Source organism: Melozone crissalis, unplaced genomic scaffold (assembly GCF_028551555.1).
Source record: "Melozone crissalis strain CALT ecotype California unplaced genomic scaffold, PUWL_Pcris_2 ptg000027l_1, whole genome shotgun sequence".
In the NCBI taxonomy this organism is placed as follows: domain Eukaryota; kingdom Metazoa; phylum Chordata; class Aves; order Passeriformes; family Passerellidae; genus Melozone; species Melozone crissalis.
The window spans coordinates 22,544,088-22,565,074 of record NW_026535805.1 but is presented as its reverse complement, the minus strand read 5'-3'; the positions used below and the strand labels follow the sequence as shown (position 1 = coordinate 22,565,074).

The 20,987-nt window shown below is 36.0% G+C and overlaps 1 protein-coding gene across 20 annotated transcripts in view; it reads right to left on the bottom strand.

Moving 5' to 3' along the window:
* Nucleotides 1-20,987, bottom strand: part of AFDN (afadin, adherens junction formation factor) — a 115,675-nt gene that overhangs the window by 63,408 nt on the left and 31,280 nt on the right. For 11 of the 20 annotated variants that reach the window (XM_054279072.1, XM_054279089.1, XM_054279075.1 and 8 more), the window contains exons 2-11: nt 18,244-18,439; nt 16,601-16,716; nt 14,918-15,081; nt 14,305-14,465; nt 13,172-13,329; nt 8,659-8,770; nt 8,070-8,237; nt 6,649-6,693; nt 2,454-2,548; nt 1,472-1,734 (exon numbers count right to left, since the gene is read on the bottom strand). In XM_054279072.1, the coding sequence (XP_054135047.1) occupies nt 1,472-1,734; nt 2,454-2,548; nt 6,649-6,693; nt 8,070-8,237; nt 8,659-8,770; nt 13,172-13,329; nt 14,305-14,465; nt 14,918-15,081; nt 16,601-16,716; nt 18,244-18,439 (1,478 nt within the window). The remainder of the gene's footprint in view (nt 1-1,471; nt 1,735-2,453; nt 2,549-6,648; nt 6,694-8,069; nt 8,238-8,658; nt 8,771-13,171; nt 13,330-14,304; nt 14,466-14,917; nt 15,082-16,600; nt 16,717-18,243; nt 18,440-20,987) is intronic. The other 9 variants (XM_054279073.1, XM_054279080.1, XM_054279083.1 and 6 more) reach the window with 3 other exon arrangements.

The following is a 20,987-nucleotide window of genomic DNA, read 5'->3' as shown; positions in this document are numbered from 1 at the left end:
TAACATTTCCAGTATGTTTTAGAGATTATACTGTTCAACATTTAATAAACAAGGAACAGAGTAATTAAAATTACAATTCAAGGATTATACCATGAGTCCAGTTAATATTAACTTTTTAAAATACTCTATTACTTCTTCACATCAATAAAACCTAAAAATATTTATACAGACAATTTCATTTGCAAAACCAGATTCATAGCTAATGATCCCAGTCAAGTGAGAAGCCAGATTCATAGCTAATCTTCCCAGTCAAGTGAGAAAATAAAAATACACATTGCATTCACTACAACAGACTAGCTACAATTTTTTACTCAGGTCTTTAGTATTAAATGTACAACATAATGTAAATAACTCATAAATCATAGTAATGCATATTACTATCTCCTTATCCTAAAGATTTTTAAAAAAATTTGATTGTTCAAGCTGCAACAGCCCTTTGCCATAGATTTTATTGTCCAGATAAAGCTCTGCAGTAATACAATGCTTTCCAGTTGACTGTAAATCTGCAAGAGCACTTATCTATTGATCTGCAGGCTAAATGCAGGATGAACTCAAGATTTAAGCAAGAATATTACATGACAACCACATGGCTGGAGGTCTTCCTGCAGACAGGGCCTAAAAAAAGCACAGTGTCCTTCCATAAGAAAACACAGTGGAGAAAAAATAAAAATACTTAAAGCATACATCTATATTAATTCAGCAGATAAGCTTCTTTTTCTAGGTATCTTTCATTCATCTCCAAGCCAATTTGTTACTTTTCTGAATAACATTATACAATAATGTGTATATTAACAACAGTAGCCTCAGTTGGACTCAGAGAAGATGGAAAATAGGATGTTGCTTTTTCCCCTGCTATACAAACTCATTTTAAGATTGTTTCTTCTGAGTATTTCTATAGACATTGAACAAAACATCTGAACCCCTATGAGTCACAATATCCATGATCAGTATTTTTACTATGCACCTATCAAAAATATGAATGAGAAACAACAGGGTAGACTTCTGGACTGTCAGTCCTTGCAACACAGAAACCACTACTAAAAGTGGTTGTTATTTTGAGACATATAGTTCCCTATCTTAACAGTCTCATTTCATGATTACTTCACTTCCAAATCCTTCTAGAGGAATTTTGAAAGTTATTATCTGAGAAAAAACAAAAACCAGACTCTCTGAAAACATTGACCAACTTCTTGACTTTTCCTGGAGCTTGGATGAACTATGAAATATGAAAATAAGGCATTATAGTGTTTTTCAGACAGAAGTGAACATGAGGAAAACTTGTTTGAATATTCATAATGAAAAAGACACTTGCTAATCCTACATAAAATCACAAGGTGGAGCTCAAGTATTAAAATTATATACTTAAATGAGTTCACACAATAGTCCCTGGCCATTTATAATGCTTTCATTATGTATTTTTTCCCAAGGCTCTCATTCTAACCTCAATAGGATGAAAATAAAATTTACTCACCCAGTTTTGTGTCTTGGACCTTTGACCATAAGACTTGCATCAGTAGATCTTTTGGAAATAATATGGTCCTGAGTAGGATCCACAAACTTAAATACATGAGAAGACCCAAACTGAACCTTCATTCCACTTTGCAGCATGGTGGTTTCTGAAATACGCTGACCTTCCACATAGGTTTCAGCATCAATGCTTCTTGGGGTTACAGTAACAACACCATCCATATTAGTGAGGTCACAGTGATGAGGCTGAATTCCTGGACCAAATAACTGGGAATAAAATTAATTAACATAGAATAAATTTAATTATACTGCAGCAGAAATAAAAAACCAAAGACTAAGACGGAGCTACACCTATTTACAGACTGGTTATTTAAATTTGATTATGAATTTACAGAGATGAGTGGTACTAAAATCAGTGAGTTTCACTTCATTTTTCAATGCAACAAGAATAATAAAACATATTTAACTAACATGTGCAGCAGACATCCCTTAATGAAAAACTTTTCACTGTTTTGGTCATATACTGTTTTCTTCCACTTGCTGTTTTATATGCAATCTCACAGTGCAATTAATTATAAATCAACTAAATGCACTGACATGGACCCAGGCTACTGTAAGGAACTCCCTGGCATGAACTTCATACAAATATGCTTGTTTTATACTCTTAAAAAATCCTACCTCAATGGGATTGAGACAAGGACTTGAAAGCCATTAAGCAGTACTGATATGCACTTTTTGATCCAGTTACAAAAAAGAAAACCCCTTAAAAAATAAAAATTTGACTTAAAATAATAAAACCCTTCTCTTAAATCAAGAGTGCTACTAAATTAAAAGATAATTATTACCATTAATACAAAATTTCAGCAATATTTTACCCTTCAAACTTTGAAGCATATTTACAGCATATTTTATTAAGACTCCACTATGACATACAACACAGCAGAGACAAGATCAGTACTGTAATGTGAGTCTGCCTTTTTCCATACCTGAATCGAATTGTCATCAAATTTTTCAGTTCCAACTTCAGTGACACTTAATTGTAGACGATAGAGCTTTGGCTTATCTCTGGAGTCAGAACCATCTGTACAGCAAGTGACAAATATTAATTTGTAAGTTAATAAAGTTCAAATATTCACACAGTATCTCCACATTTACTGCAACTTAGTCAGAATAGCAATGTTTACAAAAAAAAGAAAACCCAAGTGGCATTGTTTAAAGATTGTAGGGACCTTGGTTGTTCCTCATAATGTAAGAACCCTGAAAGTAGAGAAAGCCTACTTGGAGCAGCTGTTCACTACAAATGCAAAGAATAAAGTAATCATGAACTACTATTCTGAACATACCGTGAAAAACCTTTTCTATTTCCTTAGTACTTTAAGCAATGCAACAGTTTTTGTAGATCTCTAAGATTTTATATGGGTATACCAGTATGGGTTTAGAAGATAAAGAAAATAAAATACCTCCAGATTCCACATTAATAGTATTTACTGATCTTACTAAAGTGCACGTTATCAGCAATATCTGCTGCCCAGTGATCCACGTACCAAACTGTTTCTAATTCATCAGATACTGAACTAGAGCAATATTAAAAGACAATCCTACAAAATGTTTACCTATGATATTTAGTCTTAATATACAGGACTTTAGAACTTCTGGCCTTGTCTTTATAGTTCCATTGACTTATCTTTTCATCTCACAGAAAATTAGGTCAAAAATAAAGTCCAACTTCCTACTCCCCTCAGAAAAATGCTGGACATACAAAGTGTGCACAAAGTGTGCACAATCTAGCTGGTGCCTTCACAGACTATCACAAATGGGTTTTGCCATACATATAAATACTCTCCACTTCCCAGAAAACTGTACAACTTTAAGTATGAGCAGAAACTGAAATAATACTGTCATTTCTAACTACTCTCCAATCTCTTCTCCAAAGTAAAGTAAAAGACAGGCTGCAAGACAAAGAATGTCTTACCTGTGGAAATGAACAATGATTTTAAGTCATTTCCAAAAAAGCAATAGAGAATATTATTAAAGCCATGGCGCATACATTGATACTGTCTGCAGCAGGCTACAAGTTATCTTCAAATTTTTATGTGAAAGAATATAAACAGAAGCTCTATAAATCTAGTTGTAAACTCCCAGAACACCTTGTATTAAAACCACAGCACAAGATACAAATGCAATATTTCCTCCACAAAAAGGAGAAAATTTTAAGGAATTATTCAGAGTTATTCGGGTTATTTGTTGTACTCCATCAGTATTAAAAGCCAATTTCTACAGTAAAAGGTATCTTAATCTTGAAGATAATTACAACAACTCCTAAGAATGATGAAAGGCTTTTTTGTTCTAGGGGAGGGACGCATGAGGGAAGGATAGTTGTGTTATACTATAGTGTAAAGTGTATTTCCTGTTTTCCAACAGCTGGAACCTCACCTAAATAGTATTTGGAGTGTATCCCTTATAACTCACTGCAGCAGGATAGATATTCTGCTATACCCATGGTGAAGGCCCTACTCCCTACTCCCCAGGCCACAAGAGTCCACAAAGGCCGATCTTAGAAAATGATGCATTACAAACAGATTTCATCACTTGATTTATGCACGTAAGAGTCACAAAGTCAAAAACACTTTAAATAGTAATGTTATAAAAAAAGCCTGCAGTGAACAAAAGTGAATAATCACTGTAAGGACATCAAGTCAGTGGTTTAGAACACAAACACGTATTTTTTAAACAATAAAAAAAAAACAAGACAAGGCACTATTCATGGATATATATTTTAAATTTGTTACTTCACCAAAAGGTGAATCCTACACCACTTTGAAAATTATAACTTCAATTGATTTCACTGGTCCAGTGCTTGAAACAATGCTGGGAAATAGTAATGACTTAGCACAGACCAAAACAAATGATGATAATCAGCTCACAGAAAACAAGTTAGCCCAAAGTTGAAGAAAAATGGTCACACAATGGACTTTACCTATTGAGATAAAATTAGTTTAAGTCTACACTTTTAAAGCGTATTTCCTCTACAAGTTCCTAACTACCAAGGGTTTAAACACTAATAAGCTTAGCAGATGGTTGGGCAGATCTGAAACACCATGTTGAACTCAGGAGATAATTCTACTCTCAAATTTCAGGCAAGATATGCACTTCCAGCAGAAAGAGCCAATAGTAAACCTTTTTTTTATTGTAACAGACAACAAACTCATGTGCAAAAGTATTATACAAACTGCAGTTCTGTTCTCAGAAAGAAGCTTAACCAGAAAAGCCCCCTGGTCAAGGCTTTCCACTTCTCCAACCTTCTGCAATTCTTCTGTCCAAGTTGCTATACCTCCATGTCCTCCATATCTCTCACTGCTATTTGTTCTACAGCTCAAAGATGCTCTTTTTTGTGATGAAGCAAGGAAAAAAGCCTTATGGGGTTGCCTTTTTATTTTTTATGTATGCTTTGTAATTTTAATTTCAGGTTTGTAGAATCTGAGGCTCACATCTGAAAATACGGGGGTTTGCTATTTTTCTCAGCCTTTAAATATTATGATTGTACAACTGAAGTTATTAACATTCCTGAACTCATCAAAAACCATATTCACAGATAGGACAGACAGGATCAGCTATTCAAAGTGCTGCTGAATGTCATTTCAGTCTACTCAGTTTATTTCTATTACTATCAGATTCATCTCAGTTTACTGTTTCATTCATGTGACTTGGATACAGAGACAATTGCTGGCTGCCACATGTACAGCCAGAAGCTACTGAAGTTCATCCTCTACCATACAGAATGTAATCTTCAGTCAATGAAACAGTGGTACAAACAGCAACATCAGCAGCTGTGGAGAAGTGGAAAAGCTGGACATACTTCACTAGCAAACTTCATGATTTTGTGCAATTGCACAGGGCATGAAAGTGAGTCTGCTAGGTTCTTCTGCAAAAATATAAACAGCCTCTGTTTTGACAGGAGGACATTTCCACTGGAGTTATTTCTGTAATAAATAAAACTATTATAAAGTGTTTTTTTTTCCAAAGACACAGTCTGACTCTAGAGTATGAAGTCCACTGAGATAAAAATTTAAAAAGCTATCTTTTTTTTTTTCCCTCCAGTGATATGCAACCAAATTTCAATCTTCCTAATTAATGGTCAAGTGCTCCTGCAGAGCCCATCCATGATTTTTAGTTCAGCACACTCTATGAAACCTTTCTGCTCTCTGGAATAACAATGTTAACAAAATGGAAGTCTGAATTCAATTCACATAATGGAGCACTGGACACAAGTTTGAATACAGTCCTTTAAACCCCAGTACTACACTTCACAACCATAAAGGAAAGGGTGAGCAGCACTGACAACCACAAGTAGTTCTTCTACAGCAGTCTAGAAATAAAGTGAGGAAACAGGGGAAAAAAGTAATAAAATAAAAAAATATTTTGGCAGACATTTCACAATGAAAAGAGAATGGCTTTGTATTCTTGTTTGATCGGTCAAACCAGAACACCTCTGCACATTACTCTAAACTCTAAGGAGAATTGAAGATCCATAATGATTTGTACATTGGGCTATCAATTTTGAGCACTACAAAAAATGAACAAGTCTCTACTGTCTGAAGTGCTAAATCTTTGACATACACCATTAATGTCAGACAAACCAGGCAGCAGAAACACCAAAGGATGCTATGGAACACAACAGAGTAGAAAGCAAAGTAATTCTGCCAGGGCTCAAAACACTATTTCCCATAAAAATCATCACAGACTTCATCTACTGTCAAATACTGAAAAGGACAGCTAAGTTCCATGCCATTTACCTAATAACCATTTCAACTATGATTTCTGCAAGCAGATAGATCAAAGAACTTTTAGTTTTACTACAACATTGCTTGTAAACCACCCTCTGAAATTTAGCTGTTAACTCTAGCTGGAAGGTTGAACTCTTTGGAAAACAATATATTCATGACCTAGTTGATGTTTGTTCACCAATCAAATAATTAAAATAATTAAATGGCAACTAACAAACAATTAAAATAATTAAATGGTAACTAACAAAATAGATAACTACATTACAGAAGCAATCCCTTGGAAAAAAACCCGTAAGATAAATAAGATAGTCCTTCATTTGTCATAAAGAAACTCAAGATTTATAGTCAGAGAAGGTTTTAGTGGCTAATGAGAGAAGATTATCAAATACAGCGTTACCTTCGTAAGTGTGATAGTTGTAGTAGGCAAAGTGATTCCTTCTCCCTGGGGTTAGAAACACATGCAGAGGACCCAGGTGAAGGCAGCATCAGCAGGACAGATACCATGCAGAACATGCGCAGGAGGGCAAGAAAAGAAAAGACAGGAAAGGGTGAAACTGTAGCCAGACAACACCTATTCAATTTATAAGGATGAAGTTCATTAAACTCTTTCCATTTTAGAAACTGTGCAGAATATAAAGACATCAGTACTACAAAGCTACTGAATGAAACAATCCTTATTGTTTAGAGAAGTGATAACAAGCTGTTAGAAGAAGAACACGAACAACAAGTCAGTCCCAGAGGCAATGTGTGAAGCTCAGCACACAGCACTGGCACCTGCGGCACTGCAGACTGGGTTTACTCTCTCTGTTAATGGGCATCTTGAGCCACTGCCTGAGAACAACATTTTAATGATAAAGCAACAAATCCCACAGAGTAAGAGAACAAGAAAAGAAATCAACAGTACTATTAAAAGAACTCAAAATATTAATATGGAAACCAAACCTCAATCTGCAGAACATGACAGTACGTTTCATATACTCTGTGTACTGATAATTTCATCTGGATTTAAAACAAACAAAAAAAATTCCCACACTATTTGACCATAAACTTAACCTTTTTTTTTGCAGTTCTGATCCAGCAAAGGTTTCACCACCAATTTCCAACCTTGCTTCCCAAAAGGTACACAACCAGACTTCAAACTGTAACATTTACATGAATATCTGAGTGTACTCAGGTTACACTTAATAGGAAGAAGAGCTGTATAACTCCATCACCAAAAATAAAAGTCCATATCCAAATCTATAAACATGAGGATGACAGAAATTAAGAGCATAAATCATGTATGTTTTATCAGTAGTTGTGTATACACAACCACCCCAGCTGTTCCTAGATCATAAAATTAATTGCAAATTACCACAAAGCCCAGCAAGTTCCAATTATGCCAAAATAAAACTCAGCTTGGTAATGATTAGAAAGTTCTATATAGGCTGAAAAATGTTTCACATCTAAGTTTGATTTAAAACTTCATGTTCTTGTCCTGTTAAAAAATGTGATTTTCCACGTATGGCACTGTCAAACGCCACGTATGCTACAATATACTTGTGAACGTAAACAAAATCAGATAAGCTTAGTAAATAATTTTTCCCTTTTTTCACTCCAAATATTTACTGCTAAGATTTTGATATTACAGCAACATGCACCTCTACCTTTAGAACTGTAACCTCCAATTCAGAATCTGACATCAGAAGAACAACTCATGCAGCACAGACTTCCTGCCACACAGAGTTCCTTATGCTTACAAAGAATGTCTTATTTTTGAAAAATCCAAATCAATACATAATAATGTGATTTAGCTTATTAGATAGCCAGAATTCTTACCTGGGCTTAATTCTACCAGGTATGGTAGTTTCTCAGGAGGAAGGCAGGAGCCATAGCCAGACCCATCAACTCTTTCCTTCCCCTTCAATGGCTTTCCATCAGCGATCTTCCTGGTTTTCTTTGGGACATAATCAGGAGGCCGCCTTTTCAACTGAAACACCAGTATTCCTAAAACACACGATTAATCATCCTTTGAGTCACACCACCACTGCATAAGCACACAACCAACATCTATTTATCTGCAAGTGTCCCATAGGACTACTTTCAGCTTACTAAATTCCTGTCCCTTCTTTAGAATAGTTTTAACTTAAAAATCACTACATACAGATTAAAAGCATACTTCAGTATAGGGAATAATTTAGAAAATTTAGGACAAAATGCAAAACCTTTCTACCACCTACTGGTGTAATAATGCAAACAGTGCATAATGAAACAGTAAATAACTAATACTCCCTAGTATTTTAAGTTTCCAAAACCAAAACACACCCAAACACACAAAATATACGTTAGAATTTCTTCCTTTACAGGGGCTCCACAACATGGATTACAACCCCAGGCACAAAAATATCTCAAATGTTTTTGGACATACCTTTATCACTAGGCCACTCCCTGAATATCTGCAGTGGACACTCATCATCATCAAGAATAGTTTCTTTAGCACCTTTATCATCGGAGTGCTGAGCACCAGGAGGCAGCATGACCTAAAAAAGAATTGTCAGTTTTCAGAGCTGTTAGTGGACAATTAGAACATTCAAGGGTATATTCTCTGATAACTTTTTTGCGTGTGTTATTTATAACAAGAGATAAGGCCAAAGAATTCAGTAACTTGGAATGTATTTTGTTTCCAAGATTTTCTAACACTCCTCTCTCCTCACTTGCTAGAATACACAACTGTAGTCACTTGCTACAGTTAAATCACACTTCCTAGAACACCAAGTAAGTCTACAATGCAAAGAACAACATGTTACACCTAAAGTGTGCAAGATCTTCTTTCAGTAAAAAAGTTATTTCAATTTCTCATCAGCCAAGAGAAAAAAAAAGTCTGTGGAGATGATAGTCAAAAAACAAAACTGAACGCTCCATTATTATTTCACACACTGGAATCAGCATTTCATTTTGCTCATGCCATTCTGCTATATGTAACATGTATATATCTTTACAAAAGACACAGCAAAGACTATGCTACACCTGCTGCATCTTTGTCTTACCCAAAATTTACCTGTTCTACACAAGGGACTAAGGGCACAACTGGAGCATTTCACACAACTGCCCTCATGCTGCCTAGCTCTAAGGAAGAAACAAAACCAAGAATACTTTTGGAACAGAACTGCAGACTGTTGCTACCTTTTACAGCTATATCCTTACAAGGCAGAGGAAAGGGGAAACTTTGATTCATGAAATCTGATCTTAGAGGAGACACAGCCTGTAATTTCATGCATTACTGCTCCCCACAGAGATCAAGAACAAGTAACAATGACAGGCAGTATTACAGTTATTAAAGACAGATCTTTCAAAGCTGAATCGAAAAATAAAATAAAATATGTTGTACTCCCACACTTGTAATCCTAATAATGTTATTTAAATTCATAGACAGTTCTATTTTAAACAAACTACTCCAAATTATTCCCATCTCTGAACTATGACCAAGGTAAGACCTTCTGAAGTGATGTAGCCATTGGCTACAGCATCCTACTACACTGCAGCCCTCTAGAGACTTTGCACTCTCATTTGTTCCCTCCTTTCCACACCCATTTCTGTATTAACCAAGTTCTCACAGATCTACCTCAAACATCCTTTCATCTTCTTCCAGGCAGGAAACAACTACATTTAAGATGAAAAGTATGCAATCCCTAAACCATTTTCTATGCAAAACATGGCTAAACATAGGACTAATTAAATTATCTTTAATTAGATTTTCAAATAGACAAGATATTATAAAAGAAGGAAAAAATTAAAATGTATAAACCAGAGGGAAACAGAAACACATCTACACTCAAACCTTATCCTGCTAAACTGCTCTATTTCGCATCTCAGATTTCAAAAACAATTACACATACAGGATAATTAGGGTAACACTGTGTTTCCAGCTATGTTCAAGAAGCAACAATCTTAAAATTCCAAAGCCCTTGAGACAGAAGGTAGCTAGTTACAAAGCATGAAATACATGCAATAATAGGACCTGACCAATACTGGACTGGGAAGGAAACCAAAGAAAAACCAAATGCAGTGAAACGTGCAGAAAATACAAGCTAAGAAATTTAAATGAAGACCACAGCAACTTCAGACTTCCATAACATTTGTTGGAATAAACAAGTAAGAGAAGGCATGTATTTGAGTATTAAGCCTCCTGTGATAACTAGAGATCAAATTATCAGACCCATCCTTAAAAAAAGTCTCACATGAGAACACTCCATGCTGCAACAGGTCTTCAATAAGCTCTTCTGTAATTTTAATGTTTAAGTAAAAGCCCTCATATCTATAGTATATTTGAGTATATCTGCTTATCATGATTAATCTACAGTTTTCCTTACAAGCTGGGAATGCAGGCTCCATGCATGCCCCTACTAAAACAAACCAAAAAACAAACTCCAAAAAAAAGAAAACCTAAGCAAACAACAGCAACAACACCACAAAAAAACCTACAAAATCCCCCACTGGATCTTGCTAAAATACTTATTGTCTCATGTCTGTGACGACTACTTCTTAAAAAAACCCAATAAAACTACTCACCATTAAATGCATATTTTTGCTTGACATTACAAGAAGTTATTTATGCCTTACCCTCAAGTAAAAAAATAAGTGCATGCCAAAAACAAAAGTCTAATCAAGATTCTGCTTTCAAGAGTTAACTGGTTTGCTGCATGCCTGGAGTCTAATGCCCTGAGTGAATATGCACAGGTAGCTCGGAAGACTGTCTAATTAATTTGACATCTTCAGAGAAGTGCAGTGAACCCCACATTACTCAGGGAAACTCAAACCAAGCAAACTGAAAGAAACAAAACACACACACTGGAACAAACTGGTGTCTACTTGCTTACACAAAAAAGCACTTTAGAACCAGGAATAAAGGTACAGCCTGATACACTGCAAACCAATGTATGAAAGCAGACAACCAATAGGAAAATGCCATTTACAATAAAAGTTGTCAAAAATGTTATGGAAAAGTCTTACAATGTTTATCTTTCAACTGAAACTTCAGGAGTAATCTTTATTACAGGTACTTATACAGCCTTACAATGGTCTTGTCCTGTAACTTAAAATTCATCTTAATAATTAAGTAAATGCCAACTGCTTAAATCTTCAGAGAAGACACTGTACCTGGCACTCAAAGAGAACAAAATGTTTCAAAATCCCAACCAGTAAGAAACTGAACTTATAGGTTCCACTGATAATAGCTGAACTTAGCAAAATGTAAAGAATAAGAACACATGCAGGACATGTCTAACACCGAGTACCATACAGTGCCAGAAAAACAGGGGCAAAAGCCAAACCAGGGACAGAGAACAGCTGTGAGACTTCAGTATAAAGGGAGTGCCATTGGATAAATTTAGTGGTACATTTCTGAGTTTCCAAAAAAGACAACAGTGATTAAAGACACATCAGGCTAATTCTTGGGTATTTTCATGTTTCAAGCAAGGAAAGCAGCTTTATAAAACATCAGGAAAAAAGTAGATTTTAAAATCTAGATTTAAAATACTCAACTTGATGAATAAAAGAAGAATTAACATATTAAAAGCCAAGCATTGTATCAGCAGAGGATGGCCAAGCAGATTTTAGCCAACTACAACAACTTACTGTGAGCAAATAAGGTCTCCTAAACGCAAGAGTTATTGAAACAGATCTGCTATTGGTCAATACAGACCATTCCTGTATGTCAAATGTAAACATAAGCACACAACTGACATCAGTTCAGACACACTGTATGAAGATGTGCTACTCAGGAAACACAAAATATTTTCCAGAAGTGCTTCCCAAAAAACTAATATAAAAAACATTTCTTTTGCAGCAATGACTTCATTAACCTTTGCCAAGATCAAAGCAAGGTTCCCCACACTATTGTCTACATTAAACATCCCCACACAAGATCAGAAAATAGGATCTAAGGGGGAACACCACCATTACAAAAAGAATAACTTTCAATAGTTTCCTGGGTAAAGGTGCAATTAGTCAAAAAAATTCCCTAATACTCAAAGATTTTTTAATTTTTTAGTTCAGGCATCATAAGTCTGTACTAAGCAGAATGAAGTAAAACTATCTTCCAAATTTAGTCTCAGTGTCTCTGCTGTAGCCCATGATTCTCCCAAATCACCATAGTATTGTAAGAAACAAAATATTTTCCCCATTTTTCCAACATTTTAAGGAGCAAAAATGCAAGTTTATTAGACACATCATAACCAAAAATGTAATCAAACACTGAACTCAAAAAATATTGTTTTCAAGCCTCACTGCTCTCCCTGAGAAGACAACATGGTCAGAAGTTTGTAATCTTTAATCAGTAGTGCCCATGGGACTTTTTGATTAAAGCCACATCTCTAAGAAATAACAATTCTATGCAATTCGTTTAGAACTCCTAAAATAATTAAATTCTGAAATGAAGAGCGTCCCTTTAATCTTTTCTGATTTGTAGTGAGGGTCAGCTACCACTGCAAGGTTTAAGGAAACAGCACACAACATACACCTTTTACAATGGAGCTCACTTCAGCACTTCCACTTCAGAGAGGACATTCTTAGTTCAGGGAAATAGTTTTGTGCACAGATTTAGGTAGCACAGGATGAACTATTAGCTTATACATCTGTGAATCACCAGCACATTTAGTGGTATAAAACCCATAAAAACACCCAATGAAGAAATATGTCATTTTCAGTATTAATGTTTTCCTGTACAGCAAGCAAAACAACTGGAAGGATAAAGTTTTAAAAACAAAAAATCTGATATGTCAACTTCACAATTCCTGAGGCTGTTAGGTTTTTTGGGGGGGGGGGGGGGGGGGGGGAATTTAGTCACAGAACTGTCTGAGTCATTCCATTTAGCTTGGAAGCTACTGCAAGAAAAAAAAACAATCAAACTTGAAATGTGAGAAGATTGTGTTTTAGAAACTTACACGAGCAATACAATAATCCTTGGGATTTTCTTTTTCCAGGCCATATTTTTCCAGTGCTTCAATAACTGCAAAGTCTGCAGTATCTGTAGTGGACAGCAGGATTGTCTTGTACGGTATATTTGGTTTTAAACTGTCTGCATAAATTCTCAGCGTCCCACCTTGGAAACCAAATGGAATTAACAATGCAACCACAGAATAAAATGACAGACATAAAGTAATTCATTATGTTTCTAGCAGAATATAAGAACAAACCCTTTCAGAAATAACTTCATTATTCTACTAATAAAAGAAAAATTATGTAATATCCCCAAAATAGATTTATCTCTCCACTGGTAAAAATCTCCAGTGATATTTCTGTAATTTATCTAATGAAGTGTTTTCCTAATGTTTCACCATGCTTAGTATTGCATGAAGTTAAAATGAAATAATGTCAATGACTGGTTGATGAACAGACCTTTACCATCTTGTCAGGAAGGCTGTGCTGACCTCTCCTTTCTTTAACAAGCCCATTTAAGATTTCCTTCAAGACAATGCTCTCTACATCTCTAACTCTTTCTTCACTACTCTTCCATGAACAGATAATAATTTCAGATTTTAGCAGTTCTAACATAGCTTCACTTGTTGTTTTCTAATGGTGTATATACAATCATTGTTATGTCCCCATTGCATGAATGAGAAATACTTAATCACTATTATTCACAAGATCTACCAGAATCGTTTAGGCAGAACAATCAATCCTTTACATCCTTTATTTACGCTACTGATTGAATTTTCTATCAGGTCATTCAGCTCATTCTTAGTACAAGGGATGTCAGTTATCTCAGCCAACCTCCTCAGTTTGCCAGGCTAAGTCCATCCTTCCTTTTTCCCAGTTTAGCACTACTGGAAGCAAGCTCAATGAGCACACTCTCTCTCAATCTGCCCACCACTGAAAGCTTTGACTTGTACTCACAATGGAACATCCCCCTGTGGAATCCTACATTCACAAACCCTTTGTTCAGTTTCACACCAGATAAAATAGCCATGTGCAAAAAATGTTGGAGAAAGCAAAAGTCAAATTTACAGGAGTTGCTGGCCTTAAGAATATTCTCTTGGTAAAATGTTTATAACTTGACCAGAAGAACTTCAACTACCTGAGTCTGGCCTGCCATCAGAACTGCGAAACTCCTGCATTCTCTTCTCTAGTTTTTGCTGTCGTCGCCGTTTCATGACCACCTCAGGATTGGATATTGTGCGAGTGAAGCTGGTCTCAGGCATATCTTTGTAAACCTCAGCAGCAAGGCGAAAATTCTCACTGCCAAGTTAGTTTAAATAAAAAGAATGTCATTAAGAGCTTAAAATAGATACATCCTTGTTATTTCACATAGGATAAAAAAACAACAGGATTCATAGACACAGGAGCTCATTTAAGTTATTGTAAGATGGTTTCTACATGGATTTCACTTTTGCTACATAGTTAATGCTGTTCATATACCCATGCTCACCTGATATAAATTTAAGGACTACTAGCTGCTTGTTTTTAAAGAAAACAAGAAGTCTTCTACTTCTTAAACACGGGACAGGAGGAAAGACATTAAAGAAACTTTACATAACTAACTTTATTATGATTTACTTTATTATGATTTCCAATACTGCAAAGCATGGGAAAGCAGAGTTAGCATGTGTTTGTATGTCACACTTTCTTTTGCAAATGCACTTAAAAACAACTATCATTTAAGTTTTAAAAAATAAGTTAAAGCCACTTACATATCATCCCCATGAAGAAGTCTATCATCTTTATCTGACGCTTGTCGCAATGCCTCTTTTTCACGCCTCTTTTTTTCCTTTTTTTCTTTTTTTGAGAGAGTTCGCTTGAAATTCTGAATTACTCCCTCTTTTTCTTGTTTTTCAGGCCCATTACTCTGAGCTTTCTGAAATAAATGAGTTTAAAACAGCTTCCATCAATTTCAATCCAAAGAAAAGTTAGCATTGATTTTAACTTTGCAGATGAACCTGTTTAAGACACAGTATCACTGACCCAAAGCCAACACTCCATTACACAGCAATGGGACTAATGCTCTCAAGGGAAACACGGAGACGGCAAATATAATGTCACATTCCCAAGAAGGTACGAACTAATTGTACCCAACCAAGTGAATGAACTGCAGATTTTTACTTAAATAATGCCTGCTATCTACTTGGCCTCAAAAGATTAACTGAAGCTGCAAAAGAAATTTTTGCTTCTGAGTAAAAATACTCCGTAACAGTGCTGTGCCTAATCTGCTTTCAAGGCAACTGTGTTGGAGCACCAGATAAGAATAAACTGCAGAAGGAAAAACATTACAGAAGACTTTTCCCCAGTGGTATATTTTTCCAAGTTGTCATTCCAGCATTGTGTTCTTCAATTCCTGCTCCTTGCATACACATGATACCTGTAATCCTAGGCTCATTTGCCTTCTGTAAAGATTACAGAGCATGAGAGAAAGAAGATGCAGATTTTCTCATTTCTATCAGGAAGCAAAGAACATAGAGAAGGAAGATTGCAAATCACTTAATTCAATTAATAGGAATAGCAGGGTTGGTACATGTAGTGCAAGGCATCATTAACTTTCCCTTCCACCCTGTAACATGGATGTATCCTGTAGTCAAATGCCCAGTACAGGCTCACATCCCCTATACCCAAAGCACTTCTAAAATTAACAAGCTCTAGTTCCAAAAGCAAAGGAAATTTAGTGCTCAGCACAAGATCAAAAACTCGCCTCAAGATAGCCCACACTGAATAGCATGTTTTCCATAGCTATAGGCAAACAAGCTACATATAATATATATAATTATATGACTTCAGGAGCCAAAGTCTAATCTAATTTAATGTTTAAATTGCTAATATTAAAGCAAATTTTTGTACAGCTGATGTTGGCAGCTCATTCATTTTGCATTTGTAAGACAAAAAAAATAATCAAAAACCAAAAAAGCAAAACCAACCCAAATCAAAAAACCCTGCACAAAAGGAAAAAGTCTTCCACCATTTTTTTTCAAGAAAGAGAATGTTACCTAAGGAGGTAATAATTTTAGCTCTTTAACTCCCCCTGGCACTCCCCTTTAAAAGCTTTGCAAGAGACAGGATTACCTCCTGGTATGCGGCACCATATACTATTTGAGGTATTTTTCAAGTCATCATAATAGAACAAAGCAAGCTTTAAGTTCTCTAGGCATGCTCCAGTACTAGACAGCTACATGGATCACAGCATCACCAGCCATCTAAAGATAACAAAAGAGCTGTGTCGCAAAGATGCACTTCAAGTATTTAAAAATACTTGCTCCAGATATTGAAGGTCATGAGCAGCAGTTGTTTTCAGGAATTAGAAAAGTGAAAGTTATGTTTTCCTATATAACCAAACCCCAGAGATTTCAAAACTGCTGTTAGCACTAGCATGCTCTGTAGAGACTGACCTTTGGAGGAAGTGTATCATTTTCATTCTTGAGGACAAACCTTCCCTCGCGATCATCTTTGTTCCAGTTTAACTGTACAACAAGAGGCTTCTCATCCACATCTAATCTTCTTTCTTCTTCAAAAAAATGAGAAGCAGAAACAATTACTTGGTATCTCAAGAGCAAAGATAGTTTGAAGTAAGTTAAGCTTTTAATAAAACCAAAAGGTTTGCTTAACAGAACACATCAGTTGATGTTTCCCTCTTAAGTACAGGGACAGAAAGCAAGCTTGGGAATGTAGAATTAATTACATGTCTCCTTTCCAGCAACAAGCCCAAGTGTTCCATCTATCTACATAAGCTAAATGTCCCCATAAAGTAGTCACACATAACTCCTTTGTCAGAACTAAGTCTTGGAACACAACATTATCACTCTGGAGGAGAAGTCAGATTTAGAGTTGAAATGCTTAGCACTTTGTAACATCCTGGGCCTTGTAAATACTCATTTTTCTTGTTTTAAATTTACTTTTAAATTTACTTTTTAAAGTAGACCACAGTCTGGTTGCAGCCCAAAAATACTATCCTAAAAAGACTGCACAAAAATAAACAAGATTACAAAATTTAAACAATAAAACAAATCAAAAGCCCCCACAACATTATTCAGATCCAAGACAAAATTTCATTTAGAGTATTACATCTATTTTAAGTATATGGAAAAACAACTGACAGAGTGGTTAAAAAACTTAAGCAAGTCTTGCCATTTGACTTTCCCTTTGAAAAGGAGGAGACAGTACATATGCCCAGGAAAACAACGATGTCTTTGTGGTTATTTTGTTCAGTAAGAAACACTCCTATTGACCTTGTATGCCTCAATCATCTTTTAAAAATCAGGAACTTGTTCCACAAAGAAAACAATTTCATTTTGACTATAGGTACAGCACTAACAGACTTTTAAAGAAATCTAAAGCAGAAAAAAAAATTCTTTTCAGTCGTTCAAATGCAGTATTTAAGGTTGTTCAAGCACTTGTGTATACTTCTTAAGTACAAAAATAAAAAACACAACCAAAAGATAGTTTCTCTTTTATCTGTCCCCACCACCACCACCCACACTATCACCTTTTGATCTGAAACAGAAAAATTTTAGCAGTACCAAAGACTATTTAGATATCCAAGTTCTCCACAGGTAACATCAGGGGATCTGTTTAAGAAACACAGTGGCTTCAAACAATATTAAGCTGAACGTCCCCCAGTTCAGCAGTAAAAGAACATGAGTCACAAGATTACCATCACAGGCCCACAATGTCAAAGAACAGAAGGTGTACTCTCAACTGGTCAATTTAACAATCCTAGTCTGTCATTATAAATTTAGTCTTTACCTACTAATCCTAAAAATAGCAACTCTCTCACAAATGTCAACACACTAACAGGATGTCAATCACAGCATTTTAAAAATCATAATCAAATCTTACATTAACTGCAGGCCTAGTATGTGTAATCAAGTTTTGAAAACCACTCCCTAAAAACAATTAATAGCAACATATTTAAGAATAAAAAACCCAAGTCTCATGTGCTTCAGAAACTAAGGGCAAATATAAAGATACTTTGGCTGGGAGTAGATATGATGGTGGTGAGGATGGAGGAAGGACTTAATGAATAAATACAAACCTCCACTGACATGCACTTCATAAAGTGAATATTTAGGGGATGACAACATTCGCATGTCTGGTCGAAACTTCTCTGCAAGAGTTTCTATGACATCTTGAGTTGTGGCAGTACTGGAGACACGGATACATTTTGTCGCAAAATTTCCAGCTGCTTTGTCTTGAAAGTAGAATCTCATTACTCCATGAAACTCGAGATCCTGTAAAGAAATAAAAATACAAATCTGAGTCTGGCTAACACTTAAGGTTCAGAGTTCTTTTATTATTTGTTACAAATTTATTATGAAAATACAGACCTCCAAATATTACACTGGTTTTCAAAATTTTCATAATAGTAGAATTAAAAACCAGGAAACTATAAACTTGAAAAGCTATCCTGCAAAAAGAAATTAAGGACTATCTATTATTGAAAATACTGAACTTGAATCTTTTAAGTATTCAAATTTACAGCTATATTCAGGAGAATTAATAAAACCTCTTTTCTAAAACCTAGAGACATCTTGAAGACTAACTGAGAATAGGTCCCTGCAGCCCAAGTCTGTAAAAGTGCATGCTCAAGGAACAGCAGCGTGTCTTCGTGAGAACAGCTTGCTGTCACAGAACTCACAGGATCATCTTTTCTCTCCTGTTTTCACCCCTTCATGCACTCCTGTCTCATGGTGGCATCTGTTTGTCCCAGAAGCAGCCTTTTAAGGAAGCTAAACCATTGTACTTGCTTCTACTTTTTATTTTAAGAAAGGTTATTCTTTGGTACAGCTCCCTAAGCATTCTGTGAGGGGAAAAAAGCTTCAGCACCAACACGAGGTGAGGAAAGGGACTGCAGCTGTCAACCAGGTGGCTACACTACAACTGCAAAGGGAATTTGTTCAAACTATTGTAATTTCACATCCTCAAGTCATTTCCTTTGCCACTGAAGCCTATGCTCTACTGCAGCACACCAAACTTCAGGAGGATACTGTCTGCTTATGCTACTCCACTACCAGTCTGAACAACAACTCCAAATCCAAATTTTAGTTCCCCAGTGGTCTCCACCTGGCCAACCTTTGCCCCTTGCATAAATCCCAGCAATCATGGGGCCCTGCACTCAAGGGAAATCAAGGATATTCAAGTCTCCAGCTGACTTTGTCAAGTTTACTCTACAGTTTAATAATCACTGCTCCTGTCTTCACTCTCCAGAGGCTTTGAAATAGGCAAATCCTTAGGTGTTGAGCACAGTGATAGATTTTATGCTAGGCACAGCCCTTTCCAGTACTACATCTGATCACAGGACACGCATTACAATGCTTCTTTGAACAGCAAAGAATCAAGATATTTACTGAAGCTACAATATCATTCAGAAGACCTTTGCAAAAAGAAATGAAAAAATAAGAATATTTAAAAAGGAATTAAGAAGTCAAATAACCTACACTTAGACAAACATCTGTGTCACCTAGATACATGCAGAAATAAGAACTGTTCCTCTCAGGATATTCCCAAGCCTACACCAACACAGCAGTCCAATGAAATGCACTATGGACCTTGACAATGGCCAATTGTGTTTTCTTCTCTGTTGTTATCTGAACAATTTACAGAATTAATCTTTCTGAGCCTGCACTGCTGTTCCCACAGAACTATGTATTGTACTTAGCAATACAGTGTTCCTTCCAGTGTTCCTTCCTGCAAGAAGTTACAGTTTCCACATTCCTCCAGCTAACTCCCACCTCTACATACACTCTGAATTTAACTGCAGTTTATACGATCATGGGTATAATTCTTCAGCTGTGAACATTTTTGTAACAGCTACTACTCACCTCTCAAAAGTATCCTGACTACTTCATTTCTTGTCTTTAATTATATATATCGAATTATTAACTAATTATCCATACAAGGACTTACCCCTCTCATGCAGAAGGCTATTAAATGACTTCTGGAAATTCTACCTATCATAGTGAATTGGAGCTTCCCTTACAGGCGCTCTTGGTAACTCCTTCCATGAGTTCCAAAAGGTCTGAAGCACAGCTTCTCTTCTAAGTCCTGCTGACCTTTCCACAGGATGTTATAACAGACACCACGTGTCCATGAATTCTGTAGGTTAATGCAGTTTCTTCTCACACAGAACATCAGAGAACACCCTTTGTAATTCTGGTTTCACAGTGCATCTGCATCCAACGACCTGAAGGTGTCCACCTAACAGAGCCATTACAGACCACTTAGAAAATTACTTCATCCCTCACTTCCTTCAGTTATTGGATGAAGATTCTCTAGTTCTAGTAACTTGCTTTCCTGCCTTTTTCTCTCTTAACAAATGCTGACTTGAAAGCATTCCTCAATTTTTTATATTTTTTTTTTATCTCATGCTTTTATATTCTACTTATCAGATTTTACATCCTTACAATTTTCCTCATTTGGATACTACTTCAGCTTTCTAATAATTATCTTTGCCTGATGTTCAGTCATGCCAGCTTCCTTTCCCACTTCCCTCGATAGCTGGCATGCTTTTGGTCTGTACCTCCAGCACAGCATCTTTAACTCTCAGCAGGCACAGGCACTTGGCTACTTACTTGCCCCTTTTAGCTTTACCAAGCCTTCCTAGGGCTGGTATGCTGCATCTCCAACTGGCTTGGGAAATTCTGTACTTTTTGCAAGAATCTAAGCATGTCATGATCTATAGAAAGCAGAGCATTCTCACAGGTAATATTCCAAGCCACATTCCATGCACACTTTTGTAAAGATTTGGTTTAAATGGTTGCCTCTCCTGCTAATACTCCT